Source organism: Heloderma suspectum, chromosome 13, assembly GCF_057233095.1.
Source record: "Heloderma suspectum isolate Gila_16-S chromosome 13, 16-S_ref, whole genome shotgun sequence".
Taxonomy (NCBI): Eukaryota; Metazoa; Chordata; class Lepidosauria; order Squamata; family Helodermatidae; genus Heloderma; species Heloderma suspectum.
In genome coordinates this window covers 15,008,281-15,029,952 of record NC_139470.1, presented here as the reverse complement: position 1 = coordinate 15,029,952, position 21,672 = coordinate 15,008,281, and the positions used below count along the sequence as shown (strand labels likewise).

General features: G+C 45.1%; 1 protein-coding gene across 1 annotated transcript in view; it reads left to right on the top strand.

Annotated features, from left to right (window-relative positions):
* Positions 1-21,672, top strand: part of ZDHHC8 (zDHHC palmitoyltransferase 8) — a 155,652-nt gene that overhangs the window by 118,340 nt on the left and 15,640 nt on the right. The window contains exons 2-7 of the mRNA XM_084820512.1: positions 2,505-2,626; positions 8,920-9,077; positions 12,253-12,425; positions 13,738-13,840; positions 17,120-17,211; positions 20,891-21,023. Of these exons, the coding sequence (XP_084676638.1) occupies positions 2,505-2,626; positions 8,920-9,077; positions 12,253-12,425; positions 13,738-13,840; positions 17,120-17,211; positions 20,891-21,023 (781 nt within the window). The remainder of the gene's footprint in view (positions 1-2,504; positions 2,627-8,919; positions 9,078-12,252; positions 12,426-13,737; positions 13,841-17,119; positions 17,212-20,890; positions 21,024-21,672) is intronic.

The window sequence follows — 21,672 nt, the reverse complement described above, 5'->3', positions numbered from 1 at the left end:
CCCTCACCATTGGCTGTGCTGGCTAGGAATGATGGGAGTGGTAGGCCAAAATTCTGGAGGACCACAAAATAGAAAGAAAAGGTGTGGGAGAGAGGTGGGTTATCCCCCCCACCCGCCCCGAGCTTCATTTTGTGTAAAGGTCTACATCCCCTTACTACTTCAGGTGGTAAGCACATGTTTGATGTAGCATGATTGCCTCAGACATCTCGTTGGCCATTTGTGCTGGCCATTCTAAGACAATTCACCAGGCAGTTGCTCTGCATAGGACATCTAGACGTTTGTCTTAAGCTTCCTAAATGTGTTTAGGAAAATGCTTTATACGGAGTGAAATCTTTTTGGTCCATGTGGCTCTATAATCTGGCATCTCTCAAGGGTCTCAGGCAAACTTTTTTTCCACATCACCTAGTCCCTGGAGATGCCAGGGAACCTAAGGTCCTCACAATGCAATCCTATACATGTCTATTGAGAAGTTAGCCCCACTGAATTCAATGAGATGTACTCTCAGGTAAGTGCTTATAGGATTGCAGCCTTAGTATGAAAAGCATGTGCTCTCTCATTATATTTATTTATTTACAATATTTATATATATTTATATTCCCCTAAAGCATTAATAACAACATGATAAACCTTCACATGAACCTAATGGAAGGGCGTATGCAAGTGAAAAAGAGTTCCACCATTAAAGGCGGCCTAGAAATAATGATAGATGACTAGGTAGATAGATAGATAGATAGATAGATAGATAGATAGACAGACCCTAACCAACCTGTCATCTCAACTAATACGAAAAGAATGTGTGGCTTACTTCTGTAGTTTATTTAATGTGCTCTAGACTTCACCCTTCAAAAAATATAAACAAGGGTAATTTTACCCCCTCAGCAATTTTAAGATGTTATTCTACAGGAATGACAATTTTATTTTGTGCAGTTGAGGGATGAAATCTATGCTTAGAAATGTGATAAATCTAACGTTTTAAAAAAGCAGTTGCAAAGAAAAAAAATGGAGGTGGAAAAGAAAGAAACGAGAAAGAAAGGGGGGCTGAGGGAAAAGTGAAGCGAATTCTATTCTTTGAATGATGTAGCAAAGCTTTGCAGAAGTGTGTGTGTGCATTTGTGCATATGTGCCTTGTTATATACCCTCCTCCCTGCCCCCACCCCCAGTAGATATTTTCTGTGTATTCTTATCTTAACTTTAGACTTTAACCTGGCAATTTCATACACAACGGCTTCTCTCAACTCTTTTTGCACCTTCTAATTTTTCACAGCATACTTGATATCCTGTCAAAACTTTCCAGAAAACAAATTATACAAGGAACAGTGATAGGGTGGAGAGCAGAAACTTTGGCTGATGCTTAGGGTGATTCACTGTGTCCTTGATTTAAACTTTGATGAACTCATCCAAATATGCAGCTCCAATAAGTGAACAGATTTGTTTCCTTCCATTATGGCAAGGGTGCCGAACCTTACACCTGGGCACCAAATCTGGCCTGCCTGCTGTCCCAATCCAGCGTCCAGGATTCCCCCAATAGCCACACACCCTTTTCCCCAACTACCAATCGCTCAGATTCTAAGAACGCCTTTGTTCCTTTCAGTTCAGGTGGTCCAACCAATGGAATCTTCTATTTGACAGGAGCAAAATCTATAGGGGGCTATCAGCTCCCACATATTGGGTTTAGTAACTGTCACCCAAGTTGCTTCGGAGGGCAGAAGACCTGTTTTTCCTCCAGCTGCCTCCCACCCAGAAAAACATCTAAGTGCTTACGTTTAACCAGAACAAAATTGCATCTCTGTTCTTTATTGTGCCTTTTAAGCTAGAAGGTTTTAAATAATAAACGTCTGTGCAGACACATTGGAGATAAATAAACCGAGGCTCTGTTTCCACGTAGCAAATGAATGGACTGCGTATTCTGAAAACAGTTGGTGTTATGGCAGTTCAATTCTTTTTGGAGGAAGATAAGGTTGTTCCTGTCAGAGCACCCTTAGCTTTAAGAGTTGCGTATACCCCTTGCCTTTGGGGAATATCGTATGTAGGGATATACAAGCGTTTCATTTTTGTTTGCTAAAACATTCAAACAAGCCCCATTCACAAACCCAAACACGTGCGCATTTTCAGAGAAAATGTTTGCATGTTTCCAAATTTGTGAGCCTGTTTGAAAAATGGGCATTTTTCATGCTTTACTGAAAGGGGGAAAAGTGCACATTTTGGGTGCACATTTTTTTACATGTACATTTTTCCCAATTTAAAAAAAGAAAAAGATGCCCACCTTTGGGAATGCGACCAAAGCAAACCAAGTTTCAACGAGAAATTCGGATAATCTTGACGAATTCGAGCATTACATGTTCACCCATTCCTAGTCATTTGAATGTTGATTTGTAAGGTGTGCTATTCCTTGGTGGGAGCCCTTGACAAGATGATTCTCCTCTTTTTCTTGGTGTGATCAAGAAGCTACGGCTCGCTGAGCCTGAAAAATAACGTTCTGCTTTGTCTCTTGTGTTCCTGTGCAGGTGCCCCTGGTTAACAAGATCCGTCTCCCCAGCCATCCCCGTATACAATGGGCTCGTGTTCCTGTTTGTACTCGCCAACTTCAGCATGGCAACATTCATGGACCCCGGTGTTTTCCCACGAGGTAAATCTGGACTGGAGGGACGGTGTAGGGGGTGTGGCTGTGAGAAGGCAAGAATGAAGGATCCAGCCAGCCAGCCATGCCCCTTTCAGGATACTCCATTCTGCTGTTTCATCCCCTCCCCTCGCTACTTCCAACCATCAGCCAGCATTCCAAGCTCCCACTGAGTGTGCTTAGTCCTCACTGGTCTCTGTTTTGGTCCCCCCGCTAGACTTTTCCTCCTAAATATTCTTTCTACTTCTGCAAACCCTGGGGATTCCACCAAGCCTGCTGACACCTCCATTTTGGGCGGGGGTGCCATTTCAACTACATAAGGACTGGTGCTCTGAGAATGAGTTCAGTATTTGTATATAGGATTTTTAGTTGTTACTTTGCAATTAATTCTCATTGTGGGCAGTGACTAATACGCTTGTCAGCTCTGTGTGTGCGTGTGCGACTTGAACAAGGGCAAAATGCTGGTTTTCATCACATTTGATGGACAGATGTGTAGGTAATAGGGATGTACGGACTGTGAAAAAATCCACTCCGTCTGTGTTTTGTGGATTGTCAGGTGTCTTTTGTTCCATCATTCTACCCACAGACGGATGTGAATTTAGTTTTTCGTCATGTGGAAAAATATGGAAATATTTACGTAAGTATTTACATAATTTACCTCAGTACGTAACATTTAGTGTATTGTCCCCTATTCCATTCTACGTTTCCTCAGCAGAAACTTACATATTTTTCTACGGATTTATATGTGTACATTTCGGGAAAGTAAAAAAATCATCCGAAAGTCTGCGGACTTCGCAGGGCCTGAGGGGGTCGCTCTGCAGCAAATTCCGCAGGTCAGATTCTTAGAAATCTGAGCTCATTTTAATCAGTCTCGAATTTCTCCAGCATCCCTAATGGGTAAACACTCTATGCAGATTATTTTCTGGGTAGTTTAGCCTGTTTCTTTAAACACGTCGTCCCATTAGTCCTTGAGGCCTGCTTTATTCTGCTTGGGAGAATACTGTCCCTGCTGGTGTTTATTTTTCTGGGTTTTTGACTCAATTCAGTGCCTGCCCTTTCTTGAGATTTCCTACTGACTCCAAGCCAATTTCTCACAAACAGTGGATAACGTGGTAAACCTTTGCATCGGCGGTATCAATTCATATTGCAAGTGGGAGCTCTGGGCAAATAAATTTCCTGAAGGTATAACATGAGATGCAAGGGAGAAGCATTCTCCTCACTTGGCCTTCTCCCACTGACATGATAGTTTTAGTTTTTTGTAGGGAGGGTCCTTCAACAATGAGAGCCACTGCCTATAGTCTGAAGTGTCCCGGTTTAGACATGGGGGCTATTCGCACAACATTCTAAGAGCAATACGACAGTGGAACCAACTACCTAGGAAGGTAGTGGGCTCTCCCACACTGGAGGCATTCAAGAGGAAGCTGGACAGCCACCTGTCAGGGATGCTTTGACTTGGATTCCTGCATTGAGCAGGGGGTTGGACTCGATGGTCTTGTAGGCCCCTTCCAACCCTACTATTCTATGATTCTATGATTCTGTGAGTGCAGGTTGTTGTTGAACCATTGTTTGTTTGTTGAACTATGGATTAGCGTGTTGTCTGAACCCAGGACATTTTCCACAGGGTGGCTTGTTAACCATGCACTGTGGCTTGAACCCATGGGTTCTCAAGGTGGCTTGTTTGAGAAAAATAACTCACGGAAAAACCGCTTCTACTGAGATTGCTTATAGTCCGACTTTTCCTGCTTACTTTGGCTCCGTTACTGGGCTGTTTCCACAACCGCACTGGGTTCGGTATCATAGTCCCGCCCCTGGGGTGTGTAGCCCAGCCCTTGTGGGTGTGTCGCTCACCTGCCCCTGTCCTCACCGGAAGCAGCTTTGTGTGAAGGAGAGGGGGAGATGATACAGGAGGGAGCAGTCAGGCAGAGATGAAGAGATGCACACATAAGCACCCCTGGCATACAAGTGCAGTGTTCGCCCACCTTGGGCATCCCTGTGAAGTTCCCAGTCAAGGTGGTGGCAGGGAAATCAAGAGAGCTGCAAAGACGGCTTCACAGAGAGTCATTAAGTCGGCTTCACGGAGAGTTATTGAGAGTCATTAAGTCGCATCCCCGCTTTAGGGGAAGAAAGGGTTTAAAAGGGGAGGAGGTGCTGCACACAGCTTTTTCGCTCCTACGTTAAAGTGAAAGTGTGCTTTAAAACTCACTTTAAAGGGAAAAAAACAAAAGGGCTGGAGCGGGGGGGGGGGCGGCGGCGAGGGAGGCAGAGATGAAGAGGTGCACAACTAGTATATCATCCACTGGCTCTGTTCGCCCTTTCCTCCCTGTGTATTTTCCTTTTAGCACTTTGTCCCACTTTGTGTGGGCATGTGCTAGAGGGTGTTACTTCTGAGTAAACTCATTGGCTGTATGGCTTTCCTTTCCTGGGAGTAAGTGCCATTGAAATCTGTGTGGCTTGCTTCTGAGTAGGCATGCATAGAAGTGCATCCCCTTCGATGTATTTACTTGGGGTCTCCCTTCTCAGCCACGTAGGAGAAAGGCTTGACAGTTAGGATTAGAATGGGTTTTAAAACTGCCTTCGATTGGGAAGCCAGAATAAGGGGGGAGAACAACAACAGCGCTGGGGGGCAGGTGTCAAGGGCTCCTTGGAGGCCTCTCTCAGTCTAATCCAGTGGCTAAGTCCAGACACAGACAAAGGGATTCCTTTCAAAGCTTTATTCTTCTTTTACAACTTAACAACTCTACTGTTTGCAACTAGATCTGAGCAGCACAGTACCTATGCCCTAAGTTGGAACAGTTGGTCCCCGTTTGAAAGGGAATTACTGGCAGACCCCTGAACTTAAGGACTAGGGAGAGTCCCTCCCCTTTTCCCTTGGATTCTCTGGGCGCAGCCGTTGTTTGCATGCCAACCGGGCACTACGCCTCCTTTCTGCGCCCTCCATTTGGCGCCGCTCTCTGCGTCGGCGTCGCGCGTCCACCGAGACTACTTCCCGCGCTCTGTCACTCCCTGGACTGCTATCTAATCTAGGAATGCTGGTGGGAGGAATCTCCGTCAGCTGTGGGCCCTGGGAAAGAGGAGCGCGCTCCTCTCCCAGAAGCGACGGCTCTTCCTCCGAATCAGAACTTCTCTGGGATTCTATGGGCTCAGTGTCCACCCTGACAGCAGGGGGGAGAAAGCCTGCCACTGTCTCTTCTCCTAGCCCACCTTGCAGGGTCGTCGGGAAGCCAGAATAAGGGGGAAGAACAACAACAGCGGGTGGGAATCAGCAAGAGGAGGAGGCGCGAACACTGCTGAGGTAATCAGACCCAACCCAGACGCCACCCAGACACCACCCAGCCATCAAGAAAGTAATTTGATTAGAGCTCCGTGGAAACAGCACAGAGCCCCAGGCTACAACGATGATAAGCCGGGTCTTTAAGGACTGTGGAAACAGGAAAAGGAGAAGATGCGATTCGGGAAACATCGCAACAAAGTTGCAAACAGAGGGAAGCCGATAGCATGGAAACACACCCCAGGTGTCGAAATGCGTTGGGAATTCACTTGGTGCCGCTGTTTCTCTTTTGGCCATGGCTGTTGGGGAGACACCTTGCTGTTTGTATTGGTATATTTTTGCTGCCTTCTTCGTTCAGTATAACACAAAACTAGTCCACGATGATCATCTTTTAAAGTCTTCTGACAGCTGGCAATGGCTGGCATCACTATCACTGTCATAATTGGGTCTGGCAGATTGGAGCTTGGTCCTACTCAGAAGTTCTGCACAGAAGTAAAACAATAGCATCTAACAATAACAAACCGACAACTCTATCTCCCCCTCATTGCTTTAGTTTGCAGCACCAAAATAATAATAAAAAAACCCTATATTCAAAAGAACAAAATGCAATTATGGAAATTGATTTAAAAAAAGAAACCTTACGACACACATAAACTACATGAAGTTATACCAGTTAGGTGAAATGTACCAAATAAGCCTTGAATGATATGGTTATGAAGTGTGCAATATGGTTTGTGTTTTTTATTGTGTGTATAAAATCCTTAATGGTTCTAAACTGGTGAAGAACAGAGTGAAAACAATTAGAACAAGCTGTTGTTGTTGTTGTTATTGTTGTTGTTGTTATTATTATTATTATTATTATTTACATTTCTATACTGCCCCATAGCTGGAGCTCTCTGGGCGGTTTACGAAAGTTAAAGCATTAAAATACAAGATACAAAGTTTAAAAACCATTTACATAAAAGCATACGGACTATATAAACCAACAACTTTGGACTTAAAACAATTTTCAAAACATCCAACAATAAAACAACACAGCTTAAAAACCGTATACAAAAGTCAGCAAAAGGAACCAGAGTTCTGAAAAGGGAAGGCCCGCCGGAATAATAGTCTTTAATGCCTGCTTTAAAAGCTTCAACGAGGTCCGCAGGCGCATTTCAACCAGCAGATCATTCCACAACCGAGGGGTGGCAAAGGAAAAGGTCCTCTTGCACGTAGCTGCCAATCTCACATTAGGCAGCCTCAGCAGAGAGCCCTCAGAGGACCTTAGGTGGCGGACTGAGACACAGGGGAGAAGACGGTCCCTAATTTTACAAAATATTTTTTTTTAAGTGTACAAGGCTGTAATGGTATGTGTATACTTGATAAGATAAGATAAGAGCTGAACAACAAGCTTGTTCAGCTTGCTGAACTTGTTCAGCGCACCTCATCCATGCACACATATTTGCCGATTGTGAAACCACAAAATAACCATAATATTTTTTTTTAAAAAAAAACTTAGATTGACCCAACTCATTGGTATTAAGGTATTGCTACCAATATATTTGTTTAGTAGGATCCTTTAAAAAAACGCTTTCATTAGTGCCAATCATTTTAGCAAACAGCATAAATGCAAAGAATTTTAGCAAATTTTGAATGAGCTCAAAGTGAAACCTTCCAATAAAACAATAAAAACAACAACAATGCTTTGTTTTAATTTAATTTATAGCATTCATAAATTGATTTAAATTTCCATAGAACTGTACAAGTAAAAATATGTTATGCAATAATTTATTATCCACAAATTATTTTATACAAATCAGTGGAATCCACGTGACTCGGAAGAAAACGGTCCGCTGTGGAATCTGCAAGTTGGATTCAAAGAAATCGGAACTCATTTGAATCCACTGCAGATTTCTCCAACATCCGTATCACTGCCGTATCAGGTGGCTTTTCTTTGGAAGTTTTGCCCACTGCCTTTGGCTCTTTTTCTTTTGCAATTTGGGCCGCTACCACTTAGGATGTTCAACTGGGAGACGCTCCCAGACAATATGAAAAAAAAAAGGATAATCAGGGAAACCCAATAATCTGGAGCAAGGCCATCTTGATTTAGCATTTAATAGTCAGGAAGGAAGGAATGAGATGGACTTCCCTTGAGGAAGGGTTTGTTGACATTGGTGCCACCATAGAGAAGACCCTGTCCTGCATTGTCACCACTGTTCTTCAGATGGTGGAGGCATATGAAGCAGAGCCTCCAAGGAAGATCTCAACACATGGCAGATTGATATGGAAGCAGATGGTCCTTAAGATTCAGGCGATTTAGATGCCAGATCTGGCCTGCATGGGGTCCCAACCCAGCCTACCAGGGCTCCCCAAATGGCCATGCCCCTTTGTCCATGCCCCACCCCCTTTCCCCTGAAAACCAGTCACTTGGTGGTTTCTCAACTTTTGTGCAGTTTTTTCCCCATTCTGGAAGGTTGAAGTGCCTCTCCTAAGGCTTGGTCACCGGCAGAAAGAGCTTTAATCTACAATATGCTGGGGAAGGGCCTTCAGCCTCTCCCACCACTGAAATGTGGCCCCTGACAGTTTCTCCAAAATGGAATTCAACCCTCGGGTTGCAAGAGGTTCAACACCCCTAAGTTAGATCAACGCTGGCACTTTAAACTGGGCCCAGAAACCAGCTGGGAAGCATTGAAGTTATTGCAGAATTGCTGTTATGTTTACCTGTATTTTGTTGTTTTGTAAACTGCCCAGGGAAGGCTCCTGCCCTGAAAGGTGGCCTAGAAATATTTTAAATAAAACAAATTTTGGTTATAATTTTTAGAAAAGCTATTAGGGTGGGAAAGCATGAGTATGGGGGAGAGCTCAGATCCCCCCTCCTGCCTGCTCATGCTGCATTTTACATCCCCCACCCCACTTCTGGGGTGACCTAAATTGTCTTGTTCCACGTTAGGTTGAGTCATGACTTTATAGTTACAGCTTTGCTGTTCGGTGCCAATCATTTTGTGTCTCTGTCTATCTTTGTTTGTTTGTTTTGGTGAATACCCTCGAGCAGCAGATGAAGACGAGGATAAAGACGATGATTTCCGAGCTCCACTCTACAAGAACGTGGAGATCAAAGGAATCCAAGTACGGATGAAATGGTGCGCCACCTGCCATTTCTATCGCCCTCCACGCTGCTCCCACTGCAGTGTCTGCGACAACTGTGTTGAGGTAAGAACGTGCTTGCCCCGCCCACTTTGGGGGGAAGGGATTGTAGCCCAGTGATAGAGTTATAACCAAATATAACTCCCCAATACCCTTGAGCACTGAGCAGGGAATGGCCAACGTAGAGCACATGCTAGTGTGGTGTAGTGGTTAGACTACTAGTCTGGGGCTTGGCCGACCCATGTTCTAGACTCCACCCAAGCATGAAGCTCACTTGGTGCCTTTGGGCCAGTCATTGACCCTCAGCCTAACCTACCTCACAGGGTTGTTGAGAGGGTAAAATGGAGAGGAGGGTCATGTTTGCCACCTTGGGCTCCTTGGAGGAAAGGTGGAATATAAACCTAACAAAGAAATAAATAAAATGCTTTGCTTGCAGAAGGTCCCAGCTACAATCCCCAGCACCTCAGATGTATTTAATATTATTTATGCATTTGTTACATTTATATCTTGCATTTACTCCAAGGAACCTCCTCCTCTCCATTTTATCCTCGCAACAACCCTGTGAGGCTGGTTAGGCTGAGAGTCAGTGGTCCACCCAGTGAGCTTCATGGCTGAGTGGGGACTAGAACCCGGATCTCCTAAGTCCCAGTCCAACACTCTCACCACTACACCACACTAGCTCTCCTAATGTTCAGCTGGAACCTACCCTCCTGTAATTTGAGCCCATTAGATCTAGTCCTGCCGTCTGGGGCAGCAGAGAACTAGTGTTAATCCTCTTCTGTGTGACAGCCGTTGAGGTACTGGAAGTGTTTCATCATGTTCTCCTGCAGCATTCTCTTCTCTAAACATATCCAATTCTAAAGGAGCCATCCAAGGCGTGAAGCACCTCCTTCAGAGTTCTGTCTGGTTCTGACTGGAACCCAGCACGAATTTACCACCCCACTGACATCGGAGCCACCAGCCTGCACTGGCGGGACACCTTGCGCCGCTGCTGAGCTCTGATTTAATGTTAGTTTGCTAATCAGGATTTTTTCCTGACTTAATATCCTGGTTAATAAACTGGCATCAAACCAGAATTCTCTGTTTTGGATGCAAAAGGGGATTTTGGCTTCAATAAGCCACAGTCTCCATGCTCAAGCTGGCATGAGAGGACGGGAGGAGAGGGCTGAGGGAGGCGCGTGCAGGCCTGACATGTTCCTGGCTTATACAGACTTGAACTGTGCGTGGGATCGAGATGTACGTTGGATCAACTGCACTGACGGAAGTGGACTTCCCCTCACCCTTCCCCGTGAAAATGCTACACAATGGGGCAGTTTGCACAATCACCAGGCAGTTAACAAGCCATGGTGGCTTGTTAACCACACCACACGTGCAGGTCACACGCCAGCCCAGTTTGCTTAATTGCCCTCCCCGGTGTGGCTTTTCATGTCCTTGAGCCCGGCGAGGGTGGGTTGCTGCCATGGTTAGCAAACCACCCCAGGACCCTAAAACAGCCCATGGGATTCTGGGTGGCTTGTTAACCACGGCAGCAACCCACCCTCACTGGGTTCGGGCAACATGGTACACCACACTGGCAAGGGTAATTAAGCATATCGGGCCGGTACACGCGGTGTGGCTAAGAAGTCACGATTGTGCTGGCGATTGTGCGAGCCAGGTCAGAGAGTCAGGAGATCCTGCTGAATGGGGTGACCTGTGGGGGGGCGGGGAATCCCCCCAAATCCAGCAGAGAGACATTCCATGAGCAGAGCTCTTCCTCTCTTCATCCAGTCCTTTTTAAGTTGAGGGAATGTGGTCTGGGAATATAGTTCAGCTTGTGCTGAAGCAATTACCTGATGGCTTTGCCCTGTGTCCAGAACAAAAAGAATCCCCTGCCTAAAATGCCTAAAACTGAGGTTTTACTTGCACGTATGCCCACACTGGACGGAACTAGGTTTGTGCTCAAAACACTTGAGTCTTTCTTCCCTCCTTCAATTGCCTCATTATTTTTTATGATGCGCTAGGGAAGCCCTAAAGTACCTAAAGTTTTTCAGAACATTCCAAAGTGTACATAATATATAAAAGAAACAAACAGAGAATGAGAGGAGATGAGCCGTTTCGCCATTGCTGGGAGGTAGCAGTTGGGCGTGGGGGGAGTGATAGTAGGTGATGGGAGCAGAAACGTGAATTACACAAGATATGAAGAAGGCAATTCAGGACTAGCCTGCTCTTGAAGGACTGGCTTTCATTTTCCGTCTTTTTCAGGCAAACCTGGAAATGTGCTGGCAGTCCTCGTGGTACGGATGTGAATGGGATCGAGGACTTATTAACGCAGCCTTCCCCCAGCTTAGTGCCTTCCAGATGTGTTGGACTGCAGCTCCCATAATTCCCAGCCAGCATAGCTAACAGCCATGCTGGATGAGAATTATGGGAGTTCCAGTCCAACATACCTGGAGGGAACCAGGCAATCCCAGTTCCAGGTATTTGAGGGCCCTTGGGCAAGATAACTTCAGGATGTCCCCCTCTCTCAGTGAGTCCACCTTCTCACTGCCATTGTCACCAGCTCAGCAAGGAGGAGGTGGCATCTCCTGCTCCTCCTTCCCACCACTGCCATTGTCTGGGCCAGAGCAAGAGGCAGGTGAGCAAGGAGGTTGCAATGCTGACGAGCAGCAGCAACTCCAGGGGGCTCTTGTCAGTGGGCCCCTGCTGGGGTGTGGGCCCTTGGCAGGTGCCTGACCACACCTACCTCTGATGCCAGCCCTGGCACCAGGTTGGGAACAGCTGTATTAAAGGTTTGGTTTCTGACACCATGTCAGAGCTGGACCATAGGAAGCTGTCAGAGGTAAGCGAGGAGCCTGGCACCAAGGCCATGTCTTTTAAAGCCTTGCTCCCGTGCCTTTTTTCTAAACCAGGCACTGAAGACCCATGGCGCTCCAGATGTTGTTGGACTCCAACTCCCATCAGCCCAAGCCAGCAGGTCAGTGCTGATGGGAGTTATAGTCCAACTGCATATGGAGGGGGCACAGGTCCCTCATCCTTCTCCTAAACCGTGACAGGTAGAAACTTGCTTCAAAAATAACGATCAAAGCAGAGCTGCTCAAAATGGCGCACACTCCAGATGGAATCTGTGGTTTTGTTGTTGTTGTTAAGCAGTCCCTGCCTGGATATTGGACAAGGCAGGGTAGAAACTGTGGATAGTATCAGTGACAACATTGCTTCTGTCTATAGCTAGATGTTATGCCCTGACTCTTTCTCTCTTTACAAGGATTTTGACCATCACTGCCCTTGGGTTAATAACTGCATAGGACGGAGGAACTACCGATATTTTTTCCTTTTCTTGCTGTCCTTAAGTGCCCACATGGTCGGAGTGTTCACCTTTGGGCTGATCTATGTATTAAACCATGTGGAAAACCTGGGGGCAGCACACACCGCCATCACGTATCCTTGCTTCGGTATTTGGGATGTTCAGCGCCGTCTTGAAGGAGCTGAGTGCTTTGGGACTTGTAAAAGCATGCAGAAGGTTTTCCCAGCTGTATTTATGCCATCAGTATGATACTCTACAGCAGCATTCCTAAACCTGGTGCTCTCCAGATGTTTTGGACTACAACTCCCAGCATTCCTTACCATCTGGAGCACCAGACTGGGGAAGTCTGCCCTACGGAGTCCAATTGGTCTCCTGACCTGAGATCTCCTGACCTCCTCTTTATCTCAATTTCAGAATTGATTAAAAGCTCAACTTTTCTCGTTCTGCATTTCCTTCTTGGTGTTGTATTTATTTAGTTATTTGGTAAATGTATATACCACCCAACTGGCAGATGCCCTGGGGCTGTTTACAATCGTAAAAGCACAAAACAAAACCTTGCAAACAACAAAATAACAACCAAAGCAATAAATACAACAATTAAACAATCAAAATATTAAAATATTACAAATTTAAATAATATTAAAGTGCCAGTTTAATAATCAGAGCACTAGATTAGAAATTAAATGCCTGTTGGAAGAATTTCAGTTTCTGTTTTAGTTTCTGTTTTTTTAAAATTTGTTACTGTAGTTTAAATCTTTACACTGCTGCTGGGTTTTCCTTTGGTTTTTATTTGTATTTTGTTTTTATACTGTAGTTTTAAACTTTTATGTTACATTTTATCATGTTGTATTTTATGGTTTTCATTGTTGTAAACCATCCAGAGAGCTTCAACTATTGGGTGGTATAGAATATAAATAAATAAATAAATAAATAAATAAATAAATGGGAAGTTTGAATCTAGTATCTCAGCATGTACAGTGAAGATACTGGATCTCCTTGAAAAGGTGTGCTTCTTTAAATGCATGCCTAAGCTTTTATTTGACTTCTTTTATTCTTTTCCTACTTATAGCTTGATTATTGTGTACTGTTTGATTTAACCTTTTGTCTGCACACACTTATTTTAAGGCCAAAGGACATATTACGTTAGTCGTACTTCTTTAAAAATGTGCTTAAATTGGCCACCTTTGTTTTGAAGGGAAACAAGCCATGGGCCCCCAATCTGGAACGGATTGGGGCACTATGCAGGTTTCCTGCCCAAATTTCCCTTCCCCCAGTGCATTTATATCCCATCTTTCCTCCAAGGAGCCCAAGATACTTCACCAGGACTTCTTCCAAACGTACAACAAATATGGAGGAAGATGATCTTTCCGAAGATTATATGCTTTTTCTCTTCCGTCAGTGATTTTTATCCTTATGTGTTAGAATTTCCTTAATGTTGGCATACAGCATGGCTGTTATGTGTGTGGCTGGACTGTTCTTTATCCCAGTCATTGGTCTCACAGGTTTCCATATTGTTTTAGTGGCCCGAGGACGCACAACCAATGAACAGGTAAGACAGTATTTTCAGGTTGTTGTTGTTGTTGTTGTTAATTCCCTGCATTATACATTGATCAGGGCAGGTTACAATAAAATATTAAAAACAACACGTATTACTGATTACGTTAAAACAGGGGTGGGCAATTTATGCTCTTTAGGTGTTTTAGCCTACAACTCAAAGCATCCATCCCCTACCATTAGCTATGCTGGCCAGGGAATTCTGATGGGAATTTTGGGCTAAGAGATCTGGAGGGCCACAAGTTGCCCACACCTGCATTAAAATAAGCTGAAAATGCCAAATCTGTAAAAACAGCATCAAAATAATATATGTATAGTAATGTATAAATCCCATGTTCTCTGCAGAAAAATTCTCTAAAATTGAGATTAATGGGGAAAGTGTTTAACTTTGGCTAAGAGGGCTGCCCTTAAATTTCTAGCAGAAAACAGAATCGCTAGCAATGCACTAACCTAAAAAGAAGAAGAAATTATTTCTGAGTTCATTGAGCATAATACTCAGTCATACCATGGTTGTTCACCAACAGTATTTTACAGCTGCCCCAAAGAATCAAACAGTGTGGTCCTGTTAAATTGGTAAATCTTATAGTGCCAGCTTCAAACACCAGTGGAGTTTGTTATTAATGCAATTCTAGTTTCTGTCACATGTAGTTGTCGTTATACCTCTTCAGTGGCATGAAAAAAGATACTTTCCCTGTTAGGAAAAACTAGTAGATAGAAATCCCCACCTGTAAGTAATAAGTCTCTCCTGAAACACATATTTGACTGGTTTTAGAAGCCTTTGTCTCATTTACCTTATTTTCACGTTCTCTCCACCTATATAGTGAATGTGTGGAAAGGGGACAGGACGGTGCTCGCTGGCCCCACCCTAACCTCCATGCATTCAGCAGAAAATGAGAATGGACTCTCCGTGCCCACAGCTAACTCTCAGGCCCAGGGTCAGCATATGGAATACTTGGGCAGCTGCAGAGGCCCCATCAGGGCCCACGGCTGTGCAGATGTCTGCCCTGGGTCCACGCACGAGGCAGTTTGGAAGTCACCATTTCAAACTTCCCATAATGCCCCTGATGTAGCATCGCTCCATGGTATTGTAGGAAATTAAAACAGAGGCCTTGTCATTATTTCCCACAATGCCCTGGGGCAACACTACATCAGGGGCATTGTGACAAATTTTAAATGGCTCTAAGGCGCCTGGCATTGATCACAACCCTTCTGCTGCTGTTGCCCACTGCAGCTTCTGTCATCTTTAGACTCTGGACTTAATGGCCTTACAGCACGGAGGGTCCTCTTTAGATGGTAAAGGCTGGGTTCACACAACATGCTAACCTACACTCAGTGTTGTTGAGTGTGGATTGTTCTCAAACAAGCCACCTGGAGAACCCATCGTTTGTTGTTGGGTTGCTCAGGGTGCTTAGCAAGCCACACTGCATGGTTAACAAGCCACCTTGTGGAAAATATCCTGGGTTTGGACAACACACTAACCCATGGTTCAACAAACAAACAAACAATGTTTCAACAACAATCTACATTCAACCACCGAGTGTGGGTTAGCATATTGTGTAAACCCAGCCAATGTGTATTACTTCACTTAACTTCATCCCTGCTGTGTTTGGGAAGCCTCCTGCTCATTCAGCTGAGTGGGGCCCTGATCCTTTGTATGAAGGTTCTGCCCTGAGTGCACCATTGTGTACAGAGGATATGCACATACACAGTGGGGGCTGGTGGCTCCGATTTTGGTGGGGCTGTGAATTTTGGGGCTATGGTTCAGCACCTTGGATAGCTCCTTTAGAGTTCTGGCTGGTTCTGACTGAAACCCAGAATGGATTCATAGCCCCACCGAAATTGGAGCCACTGCGCATACAGTTGTAAAGGCGTGGATCCTGTTCTCATAGATCCTGAATGCATGGAGGTTGGGGGGGGTCAGTTAGCACAATCCCACCCTCCACAAAGTATTCATTATATGCACAACAGGAAAGTGAGAACAAACTTCTTGTCACAGAAGATCTTTTGAATAAGTTACAAATGGACGAGTTAGCTAACATGCAGTATATTAATCAGTGGTTTTACCTTACTGCCATTCGAATTAATCTCTTCAACCCATTCTCATATGACCCAAGGAAAATATCACCAGAATGCTTAGTAGGAAATATTCAGTCTGAGTCCTGGGTTGACCCTTTGCCTGCTTATTGCTCAAACTGAGATGGGAAGCGATGCAACCCTCTTTTTCACCTCAGCTCCTCCTGGGATATTGCACAACCTAAAACTGTTTTTCCTACCACCACCCCACTCATCAACTTGCTCAATCCTAGTAATCTTCTGTCCTTGGTTAAGAAATCCTTCAGGGCTCTCTGTGCCTTCTCCAACCTGGTGCCCTCCAGATGTTGTTGGACTACAACTCCCAGCATCCCTGACCATTGGCCATGGCAGTTGGGGCTGATGGGGGTTGATGTGCAAAACATCTGGAGGGCACCAGGTTTGGGAAGGCTGCGTTACACACAAATACATGTAACACTGTTCCCTCACACCTTTAAAATAAAAAGCAGGGGGAAGTTTAGAGCAGAGAAACAGCTGCAGGGTAGGAGAATACAAGGGCAACTATGCAAAGTTTGGTGGCAAACACAAGTTGGGAGGGGGCATTTGGAGCAGGGGCATGGCAAGGAAAAGTTTAAGTGTCTCTTCCCTGCTGCTTCTCCTCTCTAAATGTTCTGCTGCCCAAGCAACGTAGCTTTTTGCTTAGAAAAGAAGGAGGCATCCGGGCACAGTTACGTTGCTGAAAGCAATAGCGGAAGATATTCCAGCCCTACCTGGGTGGACTTCCCGGGGCTGGCCCAAGACATTTTGCTGCCAGAGGCGAAGAACAAAATGGCGCCCACTCCCGCCCCATGCACAAAAGCCAACTACACTGGCAGCTGAATTTTTCTTCAGCACTGACAATGGGGCTGCACACACCTGAAGGCAGCAGCTTAATAGGCCATGCAGGATAGGCCATGTGGTAATCAATTCTCTCCTCCAACACCTTGCTGCTGCCTCTCAGCATTTGCTGCCTGAGGTAACTGCCTCACTTTGCCTAATGATAAGGCCAGCCCTGGGACTTCCTGGAAGCACCTGATTGGCCATTATTGGGGAAAGGATGCTGGACTGGACTAGGTGGCCCTTTGGGCTGATCAAGCTGGGCTCTTATGATATGGAACACAGGAGACCAATATGGTGTAGATTTCCAGGGGTGTATGGATGCTTCTCTTACCTTTTCAAAGTGTCCTGAATATTATAATTCCAGGTGACGGGTAAGTTCCGTGGGGGAGTAAATCCTTTCACTCGAGGATGCTGCAGTAATGTGGAGCATGTTCTCTGCAGCCCTCTGGCACCCAGGTAAGTTAGGGGAAGGGGAATATAAAATGCTGGTGAGATCCCCAATGTATTCTTTGTTTAGTATGTGTAAGAGTCAGCTTTGGACCTGGGTTCAAATCTTCTCTCTGCTGCCGTTGACACTTTGACTGCTTCTCACATTATCTTGGCAACATGGTAACTGCTGGGGGAAAAATTGAAGCAGCATTCCCTTTTTCTCTCACACACAGAACAGGATGCCTCTTCTAAGATGATGCGTGCTACCTACAATTTTATACATACTTGCATTAAAAATAGTGTTAATATTTTTTTTAAATCTTGCATGTATCTCAGAAGGCATTTTCTTGGAAGAGGCAACTTCTTGGAAGAGGGATTTTCTTCTTCACTCACACACAGAAAGGAATGCCTCTTCTGTGTTGGTGCCTGTGTCACAACAGGCATCATAATCTAAAAATGAAACTCTGTGCTGTAGGGTTTTTGTGTTTTTTTGACCTTTGAATGATTTCTTTTTATCAGGCTCAAATTTATGCATATTTAATGGATTAATCAACTAAAACTCACATAGTCGGCTAAGATGTCTTTAATCGGGTGAGAGGGAAGGGGGAGTGTGTAAGCCCAGGGGGAGGCTGAATTTATTCCCATGATAATAAACCAAGGTTTATCATGATGTCCAAACACAGACATTCTGACATCTTTCCTTTTATCTTGTGGGACCTATTACACAGAATTCTGGAGGATGGGATTAGTAAAGAAGAAGGATCTAGCACATTCCTTCCCCAGCCCCCTTTTAAATGAGTTCACTAGCTATGAATTACTCATCTGAATACATTCTGTGGGCAGTATCCAACGGGCAGTTCCACCTCCACTGTTTCCATTGCACTCAAGGGAACGACCGCTTGCACAACGGGGCTTTTGCACTTCAAAAAAATAACCCCAGATGCAAGCAGGAATGCTTGTTCCTGGATCAGGGCAAGTAAGCGGACCCTCCCTTTTGAGAGCTTTACTGACCTGCCCCGTTCTGGAAACACACGCAGGCACAATAGGATGCTACCCTATATCTGGGCAGTTCCATATCAGGTCTTTGTAACCATTATTTAGCATCTCGGTTTTCCCCCACCTCTGCCACCTTCCACAAGACTCTCACCACTGCCTGAACAAAATTGAAGTCCATCAAACTAATCTTTGCTCCATCATGTTATAACTGATGGAGACCAGTTGTGGCTCTCCGTCTCCCTTGACAGCTTTCATTATCATGAAACAGACAGGATTTCCCACTTGGCAAGGGGGGAAAGAAAGGATATGAATTTTATTTTATACTCAAAAATAATCTGGGAAGCCAAATTTAGCTGTCCCTCAAGGCTAATAGGAGACACTTGAAAATGTGATCAGTGGCCCTAGTATTCAGGGACGTAGGTTCTGTGTGCAGCGATACTAAATATTTCATATGTACCCATACGTTTTGAGGTAAAATTCGAAAACATGTGATTATGTGCATAAAAAATGCTGAGGTGAGAACTTGCACTGGCAAGTTTTTCCTGACGTCTATGCCACATTGACTGGGTTCACACCACACGCCAACCCATGTTCAACCACTTAGTGTAGGTTGTTGTTGAATCAGGGGTTAGCGTGTTGTCTGAACCCAGGACATTTTCCGCAGGATGGCTTGTTAACCATGCAATGTGGTTTATTTCTCTCTAACAAGCCACCTTGAGAACCCATGGTTTGTTGTTGGGTTGTTCAGGATGGCTAACAAGCCACACTGCATAGTTAACAATCATGTTCTTACATGATGCAGCAGAAGAACATGATGCAGCTATGCAGGAAGAGCAAAGGCTATTTCACACTGAATCCACTCATGGCACACATATATTGTGCATGAGCACAAACACACTTCTTTCATGCACACACACACCAGGGCCAGTCCAAGAAATTTTGCTGCCTCCAATGGAGAAGCAAATGGGACCCCCACCCCAAATCAAGGTGCATAATACACAAGTCCAAGAAAGTTATTCTGTTACCCAAGCCTAGGATGGCCGCTTACGAGTTGCCCCCAAAAGAGAAAAGTCATCTTCGAAAAAGAGGACAAAGAGGGTACACATTTGCATACAATTCACTAATTTGTATGAATATTAGTTTATATGACTATATGCAAATTTAGAAATAATTATTGTAACTTAAATAGAAATACAGCACAGCTCACCACAGTGGGGAAGACTGGGTAACCTATATGCCTGCCTGCTCCGTCTGCTGTCCAGATACTAATTGGTGTATACAGTTCTTATGGTTCTGTATCTTTAAACCAGAATTGGACAGAACAGCCCATCAAATAGAGGATGCCTTCAAAGAGAGGATGGTCCTCTGGCAGCCCCTTTATTAGAGAACCATCATCTGTATAAGAGGACACATGACCACCCTACCTGAGGCAGGAAATCCCACAAGCACCTCTCCCCTTCCTTGGAAGTAAAAAAAAACACACACCCAATAATCATAAACTAAATAGCTAATAATTTCACTGCCCTTTTGCTACACTGAAAATCAGATGCCTGAGCTGGCCACCTCACTCTGCCTAATGGTAGGGCTGGCCATAAGGCCTTCTCTCCAGCAGGAATGACATGCATAGTGTCAATTTCCCACTGGGGCCTGAGGAGTACACACCACTGCTGGCTTCTTTCCCCTGCCCCAAGATAAGCTATTGGACCCTTGGGGCAGGGGAAGACAATGCTGCCTGCATGATCGAGGGCTCTGTTCACCTTGATTCTGCTTACAAGCATTTGAATAGGGGTGCTTGCTTTTTCCTAATTATAGCGCTGATTAGGGGAGGTCAGTGAAATCTGCAATGGAATCAAATGAGTTCAGATTTCTATTCAGCAGTGGACTGGTTTTCCCAAGTCACACAGGTTCTGTGGACTTGTGAACTGGGTTTTTTTTTACTTTCTGGAATTTTACGCAAATTTAGTTGTAGCAAAATACGTAAAAGTAAAAAAACACAGGTCAAAAATGCAAATTTTCCCTATAGCTAAAGCATGAAAATGCACATTTGGAGGGGGGGATTTGTGCATTTTGGGTGGGATTTGCACATTTCCATAAGTGAGAATTTTGTGCAAATTCGGGAAATTGGGAAACATCCGATTCCATCAATGAGCAGACGCCGGAACGAAAGGCACGTGACAATCTGCGAAACATGGTTGGAACGGAGTTACAAAATCTGTACATCCCTAGTGCCGATACATACATAGCTGCACATACACAGACACACACGCCATGTATGTAGCTACTACTGCATAGAGCATAGTTGATCATGGTGAAAACAGTTTCCACATGCAAACTGCTCTCTTTGGATCAAGGCATCTGCTTATTCACCCCCTTTGAAATGAAAAGGTCATGGAGAGTACCAGCTCTGTGAGTTTCCAAATCTGGTGCAGTTCTCCAGCAGCAGGACATGGCCTTTTGCAAATGGCCCTGCCCTGTCTATTTTGTCCATCATGCACGCCCCATTGATTGAGCTCCCATTCATTCCAATGGGGCTTGCACAGAACTTCCTGACCGAGCTGTGGCCTCTCTGTTTTTTCTCATTAAGAATCTCAATACAACAGACCAGCGAACTGATATTTTCAAGCCATTTGCAAACATTTCTTTGAGCAACCTACCTTGCATAGTAGCTGGGATGTTTTTCTTAACCTGTATGCCTTACATGATCTCTCAGGTACATTGTGGAGCCAAAGAAGAAACAGCCCGTAAGTGTGAAACCACCTTTCCTGAGACCAGATTTAACGGAGCGACAGATCACAGTGAAGATCAGTGACAATGGCATACAGGCCAATCTCAATCGGAGCAAGGTGAAGCATTCCTTAACGCCCACTTTTTTGGACTGGGGTGGGAAGACTAAGGATGTCGTGGGAGTCTGGGAAGGGGGTGGAGTCCAGCAGACGTCCCACCGCTCAGCCTCCCGGACTCCAGTCCTCAGACCGCCATGTGTGCCTGACTCGGCCTGCACCAAGCCGGGCAAAAAGGGCGGTCTCATTGGTCTGCCGAGCCACAATTTTGTGTAAAAATGGTGGCTTGGCCTTTTTCGTACATCCCCATTTACACAAATGGCAGCTGTAAAGGGGCCATTTACGCAAGATTACAGGCGTAAGTGGACCATTTACACCTTTTGTTGTTGTTGTTGTTGTTCAGTATGGCTGCTTTACAGCCGCCATTTGCATAAATGGGATTTATGAAAAAGCCCGAGCAACCGTTTTTACACAAAAATGTGTAAAATTTTACACAAAATGGCAGCTCCGTGAAGGATCGAGAGGCCATGTGCCACTTGCTAGGGGCCCGTGGACTGCCTGGCAGCTCACCACATGCAGCGAACAGGGTTGGGTGGCCGGCAAGGGTCTGGTGAGTGGCCCGGATGGGGGTGAGTTCGGCCATCCCTCGGGCAGACTCAGGGATGTTGCCAAGGGTAGGCATGGCTGGGCACCTGCTGAGGTCCCGCACTCC